The sequence below is a fragment of the Penaeus japonicus genome, unplaced genomic scaffold (genome assembly GCF_977035675.1).
Source record: "Penaeus japonicus unplaced genomic scaffold, GWHDUDI00000001_assembly GWHDUDI00000003, whole genome shotgun sequence".
In the NCBI taxonomy this organism is placed as follows: domain Eukaryota; kingdom Metazoa; phylum Arthropoda; class Malacostraca; order Decapoda; family Penaeidae; genus Penaeus; species Penaeus japonicus.
The window spans coordinates 49,237,743-49,249,134 of record NW_028234405.1 but is presented as its reverse complement, the minus strand read 5'-3'; the positions used below and the strand labels follow the sequence as shown (position 1 = coordinate 49,249,134).

The 11,392-nt window shown below is 39.6% G+C and overlaps 1 protein-coding gene across 1 annotated transcript in view; it reads left to right on the top strand.

The window, feature by feature from the left end:
- The window catches only part of LOC122264022 (protein O-linked-mannose beta-1,2-N-acetylglucosaminyltransferase 1), a 9,251-nt gene extending 554 nt beyond the window's left edge, over nt 1-8,697 (top strand). Inside the window, exons 2-13 of the mRNA XM_043032648.2 lie at nt 747-1,003; nt 1,491-1,697; nt 2,078-2,297; nt 2,598-2,725; nt 2,893-3,106; nt 3,642-3,765; nt 4,275-4,473; nt 5,002-5,186; nt 5,745-5,853; nt 6,572-6,649; nt 7,764-7,873; nt 8,167-8,697. Of these exons, the coding sequence (XP_042888582.2) occupies nt 747-1,003; nt 1,491-1,697; nt 2,078-2,297; nt 2,598-2,725; nt 2,893-3,106; nt 3,642-3,765; nt 4,275-4,473; nt 5,002-5,186; nt 5,745-5,853; nt 6,572-6,649; nt 7,764-7,873; nt 8,167-8,368 (2,033 nt within the window). The 3' untranslated portion in view covers nt 8,369-8,697. The remainder of the gene's footprint in view (nt 1-746; nt 1,004-1,490; nt 1,698-2,077; nt 2,298-2,597; nt 2,726-2,892; nt 3,107-3,641; nt 3,766-4,274; nt 4,474-5,001; nt 5,187-5,744; nt 5,854-6,571; nt 6,650-7,763; nt 7,874-8,166) is intronic.
- The last annotated feature ends 2,695 nt before the right edge of the window (nt 8,698-11,392 follow it).

Below are 11,392 nucleotides of genomic sequence, written 5' to 3'. Positions count from 1 at the left end.
GGAATAGTAATATTATAATGATATTGATTGTAAGAATAGTTGTAATAGAATCAGTGTTAGTAATGTAGTAGTATTAGTAATAATAATATCAATAATTGTAATAATGATGATAACAATATTGATCATGTTATATAACAATAATAGTAATGAATATGATAAATATAACACCAACGATAATAACAATGATGATGATAGTGACAATGATATTATTAAACAATAACGATAATGGTAATGATTATGTTATTTATAACGATAATGATGATAATAATGATAACAATAATGATGATGTTGATGATGATGATGGTGGTGATAATGATGCCTATGATGGTGGTGATGACGATGATAAAGATTATTATGATACTAATAATAGAAATAATAATGATAAGAATAATCATAAGGATTATAACAATAAATAATAATAATAACAACAATAATAATAATGATAAGAATAATGATATTAAATATAACAATAATGATAAGAATAATAATGATGATAATGATAATGATGATATTAAATATAACAAAAATGATAATAATAATAATGATATTAAATATAACAATAATGATAACAACAAGAACAACAGCAATAACAATAACAACAAGAAAAACTAACCATCTACTTCCAAACACCACAAATCAAACTAAAATAACAAATAAACAAAGTAACAAGGAAACTCCCAGCCTAAATACAACCCACGTTCCCCCCCACCCCCACCCCCACCCCACCGCATCTTTACGACGAGAAGAAGCGGAGACAAGCCCCCCCTCGCAACAGCATCCCTTCTTGCCCTCGGCGAAAGGACCTCCGTCTCAGGATGTGCCGATTCCTCCGGGCGACTCCTTGCAACTTGCGACCGCTGCGAGGAGGGTGCAGGACGTAATTGAGAAGGAGGGAAGCAGGTCGGGAGGGAGGAGGGAGAAAGGAAAGATGGATGAAGAGGACATGTTTCTTGAGATGACTGTTAATGTGACAGGTGTTACGTTGTCTGTGGATGGGGAACAGGTGAGTCTGTTACGGATAGATATTTGAATGAGTTGCATTTTATCGGAAATAGATACAGTGTCGATAACGGTAATGCCAGAGCAATGATGATAAAATAAATGGAAATTAATATAGGAATTATGATTATCGATAACATCAGTATCTATATTACTGTATTAATAGTGATTATAGTGGCAACAGCAGTGATAGTAGTAGCAGTAGCAGAGGAGCTGTGGTAGAAGTAGCAAAGTCGATAGTAGTAATAGTAGTAATAGTAGTATCAGGAGCTGTGGTAGAAGTAGCAAAATCAATAGTAGTAATAGTAGTAATAGTGGTAACAATAGTAGCAACAGTAGTAGTAGAAATCGCAAATCCGTAGTAGTAATAGTGATATTAATAGTAAGAATACGAGCAGTAGTAGCTGAAGGAGATTCAAATAATAGTATCTCATATTACTGTCACTACCATATCATTAATTTCTAACATCACTTTTCAAATATCCTCACAGGTGTATAGTATGCTCAATAAAACCCGGCCTTGGGGGACTAAAACAGCAAGGCTTCATGCGGGTATCCATTTGCTAACGCTGCACGAGTTCACCGGAAAGGTCATGCGAGCTGACCTTTACATGACCTGGCAGCCAACCAGTGAGACACAGTTTCTGGCAGAGCTGAACCAGATCCAAGATGGCCGGCTGTTGGTCATCATGGGGTCGGTGAGGATAAGAATGTGTTTTGTTCAAAGGTGTTGAAGAATTGTGATTTGATGGAGAGATTGAAGTTGGAGTTGAAGTTTCATTATTCTGTATTCCTGACATAGGAAGGACATATGTGTGTGTGTGTGTGTGTTTGTGTTTGTGTTTGTGTTTGTGTGTGTGTGTGTTAGAGAAAGAAAGAGTTCATAGACCCAATATCTTTATTTGCGTAAGCCAATACCAAACTATTTTTCGATCTATAACATCCATTTAACCTATACATTTATAAATAAACAAACCATAAATTTCCCTTTTTCTCTTCTCAAAATACCCTCCACACCACACAGTAAAACCTAAAACCCCCGTGTTATCAACCACACTCTTTCCATCACCCGCCTCAGCCCCAGTTCCTCTCAGACGTGGCGGACGAAACGCTCCACCACCTTGTGAGTCTCGGCTCAGACTTCATCGACGGTCTCTCCACGATGGACGCTTGGTCCTTCGTCTTCCATAAGGGCGGGAAGGTGGTCTCCGACGCCCTCAGCACCTCGGAAATAACGCCGAAGGATCTCCCCGACGTGGCCCCGTTGTCTGTGGCGATAACTGTGCCTCGAAGACCCTGTATGTAGTTTAGTCTTGTGTGCTCTTTGTGTTGTGTTCGGATATGTTGTTGCTATTTGAAGGCCTTTGGGTGTAGTTCTGGATACCTTATATGTAGGCATATACTCTATAGAAATAACGGAAGTGATCAATTAACATATGAAGGAAACAAACCAACCCATTATCTAAGATTACATCACTTCACAAGAAACAGAAAAAAAAAGAAATCCCAAACAATGGTGTCTACATTATCTACATTTATCTACATTCACCTTTAGTATCACAAACACCAGACTATCAACTGACGCAGACTATCCACAGTTCGAAGGTGCAAGTGGTATGAAGACGAACACTTGGAACAGCGGGCCAAGTTCTGTGAAACTTACGAAGGATACGGTGACTTCTGCCGGTGTGAAGGACCTCCCTGGACACCCGATCCTAACAAGGGCGTAAGTAGTTAACTATGAATATTTATTGAGTTATAGTTTATTATTAACTAAGATTGTTTGAATACTTAATTTACTTCTATGGAGGCAAGAGGGATGGTGCGATATGAATATGTTATTGGTACATACGGAAGGGACTGTGTGTTCATACCCCTCCTGTCTGGTTCCAGCCAGATTACCCCATGGTCGAGGAGATTCCCGTTGCCATAGTTACGTCTCGAAGGCTTCCCCACGTCCTGAAGCAGGTGGGCCAAGTGTGGGCGTCCCCTGGGGGCAGACACACGCCCATCACTCTGTTCGTGGATGGGCTCAACCCTGAGGCTAAGGCCCTGGGTCGCCTCCTCAACGTGTCTGTGGTTGAACACGACAACCCAGTGCCACTTTGTAAGTATTCAGATTTTTTTTCCTTTATCTTTTCTGTTTTATTTTTTTTCGTCTTGTCCCCCGTTTTCTATTGTACCTGTTTTTTTCTCTCTCTCCACTCTCTCTTTCCATACTCACTCTCTTTTCTTTCCACTTTCTAACCCTCTTCTCTCTTCACTCTCTCCACTTTCTCACTCTCCTCTCTCTTCACTCTCACTCTCCTCTCTCTTCACTTTCTCAATTCTCTTTCTCTACTTTCTTACTCTCCGCTCTTTCCACTTTCTCTGTCTCCCTGTCTCCCTGTCTCCCTCCCTCCCTCTCTCTCTCTCTCTCTCTCTCTCTCTCTCTCTCTCTCTCTCTCTCTCTCTCTCTCTCTCTCTCTCTCTCTCTCTCTCTCTCTCTTTCCCTGCTCTCTCTCTCTTTACCTTTTTTATACATCTCCCCCTCCCCCCCTCCTCTTCTAAGTCCCCCTCTCCACCCACCTAACTATCCGCCCACGACCCATACCGCCCATGAGTATCGAGAGAAAAACCCAATATTCTTTTTCCTTTTTTAGCGTCAATGAGCAGAGTCAACGCCCACGTGAAGTTTACCCTCGAGCGAGTGTTTGAGGAGTACTCCAAGGCTGATAAGGCCATCATTCTCGAGGATGACCTTGACCTAGCTCCTGATTTCATTCCGTGAGTGCTAGTCACAGACACTTTATTTATTTTTTATTTTATTTTTTTTTGTCTGCGTTGGATTGTGATGTTGCTGGGATGAAGGATAGTTTGTTATCCTTATTAGTTATTATCTTGGAAATTAAATTGCATTTTAGTTATTGCATTACAATTACATTTCATTACAGTTATTAAAAGTTAGATTTATTATCAGATCTACCGCTATCATTTCTTTCAGCTCGATTTGCCTTCGTAATCATTTTCCGTCTTGCTGTCCATACCACAAATAAAGATAATTGTTATTAAAATCTTCGAAATCTCACTGTCATCATAATCCTTATTATCACACCATCCGTGTCATCATCATCACCATCACCACCACCACTACCACCATCATCACCACCACAACCATTACCATCACCACCACCACTACCACCATCTCCACCACTACCACCACCACCACCATCCCCATGCTCACCATCACCACTACTACCACCATCATCACCATCTCTGGCATCTCCCCCCCACAGGTTCTTCCAACAAACAGCCCCGTTATTAGAGTCTGACCCCAACTTAGTATGCGTCAATGCCTACAACTACAATGCCTTCAGTCACAGCGCGCATGACCCAGCTAGGCTCTATAGGGTGCATGGCGTGCCTGCGTATGGGTGGATGGTCAGGCGAACCATTGCTCGGGAGATGGTCGACTTGTGGCCCACTGTTAACCAGGTTTGTTGACATGGTAATTTATTTTATTATTTATTGTTTTTTATTAATAAGAGATATTTTGATATCGGGTCGCATTTATTACGGGTGTTTCGTAACGATTTTCTTCGTTTTTTTTTTGGGGGAGGGGGGGTGTTATGTTATCTTAATCTAAAGTTTGTAACTGTTGTTTTTTTTCTTAAATTCATTATGTTTGTATTTTGGTTTAGCACTGGTTAAGGAATTGCTTTCATATCACATGGTTTTACATACCGATTGTGTGTGTGTGTGTGTGTGTGTGTGTGTGTGTGTGTGTGTGTGTGTGTGTGTGTGTGTGTGTGTGTGTGTGTGTGTGTGTGTGTGTGTGTGTGTGTGTGTGTGTGTGTGCACGCGTACGTACGTACATGTGAGTAAGAGACTGAATGAACAAGAAGAGTACAGAGAAGAGAGAAAAAAAAAACGAAATCACACACACAACAAACCAGCAAGCAACCAACGAAACCCCGACAGCGCACAACCTCCTTTAACCTGCCCTCCCCCCCCCTCCCCCAGTCTGTGGATTGGGACCTGTACCTCCGGATCGTCATGATGGGGTCGAGGAACCTCCTTATTCCGGAAATCCCCCGCACGAAGCACGTGGGCGGCGGGGGCGTCCACGTCACGGGATTGGAGCAAGCCCTCTACTACAACAAGAGGCCCCTGAATTCCGTCGCCAACGTTACTCTTGATGTGAAGGGGTGAGATTTGTTGACCTTTTATTAAGAGGAGCTACTTTGGCACTGTTGACAGCTTTTCGTATACTGGTTAATAGAATCGCTATAGGTACTTTTTGATTTTCATTCGGTCGATGCTGTGTGTTTTCGAACTTCATTATCGGGAACATATGATAAAAAGTAGATGGTTAGTGGTGCATCCCACATCAAGATCTTCATATTGAAATGAGCATGTCATAATTACTAGCTATGTTTAAGAAAAAACTATTTTCCCCATATCACGAGTCTAAGCAAATAGAATTGCCTTTTTTTCTTGAGATAAACGGACAGGAAAATACAACTAGATTTACATCATCTCTATAAATACGATTGGGTTCCTCATTCTTCGAATGATATTTCAGAGTAATACGCCTCAATCTGCGTTATTCTATTTTTTTAATCTGGTTCATTCACTATCTCAAAATATATTTTTACTAACGTTTTTTTTTCTATTATCACATTCTATCAATAATACTTGGCAGCATATTCGGCCACTGTGGCTAAAAACATCAAAGTAATAAATATTCGTCTTTAAACCACCAGAGTTGAGGAAAGCCAATACATGAAGACACACACTGAGGCCATCAAGTCAGCGAAGGTCGTGCGATTCCAAGAACATCCGTGCAAAGTCGTCCCCATTCCGATGCATCAGGTCAGTAGTAACAGGTCCTTGTTTACGCGGACCTGTAAACACGTTGCATCTGGCAACATGATGAGTCAATATCCGAGTATCGTAATCGTAAGCAGATCACGAATAAATACTAGATCATTGGCAACGTGAATTAAAGGCATTTCATACATATAAATGGTACATAAATGCTGAATCACGGATGCCTATTAATGTCAGTTCATGCACACTTGCCAGATGATCAAGGAATGAACTCATGTCATATTCCATGTCATGAGTAAACGCCAAGTTCATATCGTGAATCCAATTTAACATGACGAGGAATATTTTAGGTTATTAATAGATCTAACTGACTGCCGTGACATCTTAATAAGGACGTCTATCCTGGTAATTCTTGTGGTTTGTTGGAATTAATGTCAAAATATCAGAAAAAATCGAAATTGATTAGAAAAGTGACATTGTTTTTTATTGCAAAAATGCCTATGATTTTACATTAATGAAAAGTGTTTTGTTTCGTCCTATTGACTTCACGCCTTGGCCCGTTTTCTTTGTTACTTTTGATAAATTTTCTTTGTTGTTTTTCATCCATTTTCCTTGTTATTTGTTCAATAATTTTATCTATTTTTTATCCATTTTCTTTGTTTTCCATCCATTCTCTTTTATTTTTCATTTCTATGTTTTTCATTAATTTTCTTTGTTTTTTCCTTCCACTCTTTCACCTTACGCCCGTGTCTCTTCCCAGGTAAACCGGACATACGTTGTGTATTTGGACCAGCCTGACGAGGGAGAAGACTCGAATGCTTACTACGTTGCTGCAAGGGTTAGTAAGAACTTAGAATCGCATACACACACACACACACACACACACACACACACACACACGCGCACACACACGCACACACACGCACACACACGCGCACACACACACACACACACACACTCTCTCTCTCTCTCTCTATGTCTCTCTCTCTCTCTCTCTCTCTCTCTCTCTCTCTGTCTGTCTCTCTCTCTCTCTCTCTCTCACACACATGCAGACGAAAAATAAAGATAATATTTCTCTCGTATATATTAAAGGAAAATTACACATGATATATTTCAGAAAAAGTACACAACACGAAAGTACGCTTGCAGTGCAATATAATTTTACTCCTTTTTCAGTTTCTTGAAATAACGTTGCACATAAGTCACAAAGTCAAGATGAATGTGGTTGGTCTTCTAAGTCTATTTAAAAGTGGCTGAGAGTCGTCGAGTCGTTTATTTCTCTCTCTCTCTCTCTCTCTCTCTCTCTCTCTCTCTCTCTCTCTCTCTCTCTCTCTCTCTCTCTCTCTCTCTCTCTCTCTCTCTCTCTCTCCTCTCTCTCTCTTACCATCTTTTTTCTCTCTCTCTCTTACCAATTCTTTTTTCTCTCTCTTACCATTGTTTTTCTCTCTTTGGCTGAAAAACGTCGTCTGTCTTTCGCAAAATTGGTGATGGATTAAAAACATGGACGCTTAGCTTGAGGAGTTTGTTTGTCTATATCTATGTCATAGTATTTATTATTGTTATCATCATCGTTATTATTATTATCATTATTACATATTATATGACTTTTCGATGTCTTTGCATAGTAACTTTCGAGGATTTAACATCTTACTTTAGTGAATTTAGCTGTGTTTTAATAGAGAGGTTGAATATAATAGATACGGTGTTAATCAAATGTTGTTGCTTCTGGTGAAAGGGGTGGAGGGATAAAAAAAAAAAGAAAAAAAAAGTGCTCTGAAATTTTCCACTTAGAAAGAAATACATTGATACTAATTTAAACTAAAATATAGAAGAAAATTTGTTCGAACATGAAGAAAAATTGCAAACACTCACATACAGATGCACACTAAAAAAATTAACAATTACAAATACACGACACAATTTGACCTTAATATATCGTTGACCTCTTTCAGTGCCTAGGCTTCAACGACCGTGACCTTCACGAGAACTTGATGTTGATGTACACTGCACCTTTCCACGGGAACCAGCTCTACCTCGTCGGGTGCCCCAGCTCCCCCTTTTGGTTAGTTGTGTTTCGTGAAGGATTCTTCGTATGGTCTTCTCTTGGTTCGCTTAGCTCTTTATTTAGCTTTTTATGTGCATTGTTTTTTTTTCTGTCTTACTTATTATTCTTATATATGCCTATGTCTGTTACTCAGGGTGTATGATAGTTCATGGATACCTCTTCAAAATCGGCCAGTCCTCTGTTCAAATCAAATATACTTTCCTTCCGTTTTTTTTTTCAACCTATAACACAACCTCCCTCTTTCCTCTCAACCCCCACCCCAACCCCCACCCAACCCCCTCTCTCGACAGCTTCACCCGGGACCAGAAGGACCTATATCGCCCGTCTCCTGATGACGTCATTTACGCCAACCAGTATCCCTTCTTAAAGGAGGCGATCGTCTCGCAGTTTGCCCTGAGAGTCCCTCCGCTCTCCTTCGAGGACCAGGTGAACCTCGAGAACTTGGAAATCTACTCTGTTCGAGGAGGAAATGGCGAAGGAAGAGATGCTTAAGGTGGTACTTAGTTGAAAGGACGAGTGTTAAAAGTGTTGGTGAAAAAAGTAGATGTCTGATAACTTTACAGATTATATTTTTGGGAAAAAGTGTCGACAAGCCAAAGGAAGTTTGTCAAATAAATGTATGTTTTTTTCATATGTTATTGAATTGATTCCTCTATCTTTTTTCTTTTTACTAACTGCGGTAAGGTAGGAAAATTTCATACGAAACATGAAACGAATCACTTTCATGAAAATAGATGTAAATTGTACACATAAACACGTTCCGATACGTATTTTTGTAAATACTTACGCCCCCCCAAAAAAAAAAAAATAAAATAAAAAATATATATGTAAAAAAGAAAAAAAACATTTTCTCTCCTCCTGATACTCAATTGACCTTTTGGATGCATGACCTTACCTTTCTGAGCCGGTAAATTTCCTCAGGCTGCCACATACCTGGAACATACAAAATAAAGGTTAGTAATATTAAAGCGTCCCACTGCTAGATATCTGTCTCTCCATATGTGTATATATATATATATATATATATATATATATATATATATATATATATATATATATATAAAGAGAGAGAGAGAGAGAGATAGATAGAGAAAGAGAGAGAGAGAGAGAGGGAGGGAGAGGGAGAGGGAGAGGGAGAGGGAGAGGGAGAGGGAGAGGGAGAGGGAGAGGGAGAGGGAGAGGGAGAGGGAGAGGGGGAGGGGGAGGGGGAGGAAGAGGGAGAGCGAGAGCGAGAGGGAGAGCGAGAGGGAGGGAGAGAGAGGGAGAGGGAGAGAGAGAGAGAGGGGGGGAGGGAGAGGGAGAGAGAGAGAGAGAGAGGGAGAGAGAGAGAGCGAGAGGGAGAGAGAGAGAGAGAATGATCTAAAAAAGTCAATTTTCTTAAAGATCAGTATCCCCGCATTATATCCCCATAATGAAAAGACAAAACAAGAAGTCCTCTCTTCGCACTAAACCTGAACCACAAGTGACATAGTAATAATTTGATATCTAGATTAGTATCCCATGTAATCTCACTCTCACTCTCACTCTCTCTCTCCCTTCCCCCCCCCCCTCTCTCTCTCTCTCTCTCTCTCTATATATATATATATATATATATATATATATATCTTTATATATATATATACATATACATATATATATATATATATATATATATATATATATATATATATATATGTATGTATATATATAAGCCTAAACAACAGATCTAAACCGATTTCCACCCTGTGATGAGTACGTCATTCAATCCTATAGTCGGTACAAACGATACCTCAACACACAAACGAAAAACAACAACAACAAAAGTTGAAAAGCAAATAAATCTGCAACATGCACATGCCGCCGACACCATTACTCATAAAGACGAAGGATCAAGGCCACAATATGTCAACAAAAGCCCTGCAGACGACCATCAGTCTCAGCCATGTTGACGTCACTTGAGGAACCATCAGTCGCGTGAACGTGATGACGCCTTTGGCTCCAGACTTGAGATATGAGGTCTGTGTTTGTTGCTAATTGATATGGTAATATTTCTCTTACTCTCTTTCTTTCTTTCTTTCTCTTTCTCCCTTTCTTTCTTTCTTTCGTTTAATCTTTCAATCTCTCTCTCTCTCTCTCTCTCTCTCTCTCTCTCTCTCTCTCTCTCTCAGGATAATACAGCTACATTTACAACATCTCTATAAATACGATTGGGTTCCTCATTATTCGAATGATATTAAAGAGTAATACACCTTAATCTGTATTATTATTATTATTTTCTAAATCAGGTTCATTCACTATCTCAAAATATATTGTTACTAACGTTTTTTTTTCTATTATCACATTCTATCAATAATATTTGGCAACATATTTGACCACTGTGGCTACAAACATCAAAGTAATAAATATTCGTCTTTAAACCACCAGAGTTGAGGAAAGCCAATACATGAAGACACACACTGAGGCCATCAAGTCAGCGAAGGTCGTGAGATTCCAAGAACATCCGTGCAAAGTCGTTCCCATTCCGATGCATCAGGTCAGTAGTAACATGTCCTTGTTTACACGGACCTGTAAACACGGTGTGTCGACGCACCTTGCATCTGGCAACATGATGAGTCAATATCCGAGTATCGTAATCGTAAGCAGATCACGAATAAATACTAGATCAGTGGCAACGTGAATTAAAGGCATTTCATACATATAAATGGTATATAAATGCTGAATCATGGACGCCTATTTATGTCAGTTCATGTACACTTGTCAGATGATCAAGGAATGAACTCGAGTAATATTCCATGTCATGAGTAAACGCCAAGTTCATATCGTGAATTCAATTTAACATGACGAAGAATATTTTAGGTTATTTATAAATATAACTGACTGCCGTGACATCTTAATAAGGACGTCTACCCTGGTGATTCTTGTGGTTTGTTAGAATTAAGGTCAAAATTTCTGAAAAAAATGGAAATTGACTAGAAAAAGTGATATTGTCTTTTATTGAAAAAAATGCCTATAATTTTACATTAATGATGGGTGTTTTGTTTCGTCCTAGGCCCGTTTTCTTTGTTACTTTTGATCAATTTTCTTTGTTGTTTTTCATCCATTTTCTTTGTTATTTGTTCAATAATTTTATCTATTTTTCATCCATTTTTTGTAATTTTTTAAATCCATTTTCTGTTATTTTTCCTTTCTGTGTTTTTCATTAATCTTCTTTGTTCTTTCTTCCACTCTTTCACCTTACGCCCGTGTCTCTTCCCAGGTAAACCGGACATACGTTGTGTATTTGGACCAGCCTGACGAGGGAGAAGACTCGAATGCTTACTACGTTGCTGCACGGGTTAGTAAGAACTTAGAAGAGTAGACACACACACACACGCATACATACGCACACGCACACGCACACGCACACGCACACGCACACGCACACGCACACGCACACGCACACGCACACGCACACGCACACACACACACACACACGCACACGCATACACACACACACACACACAGACAGACAGACACACACACACAGACAGACACACA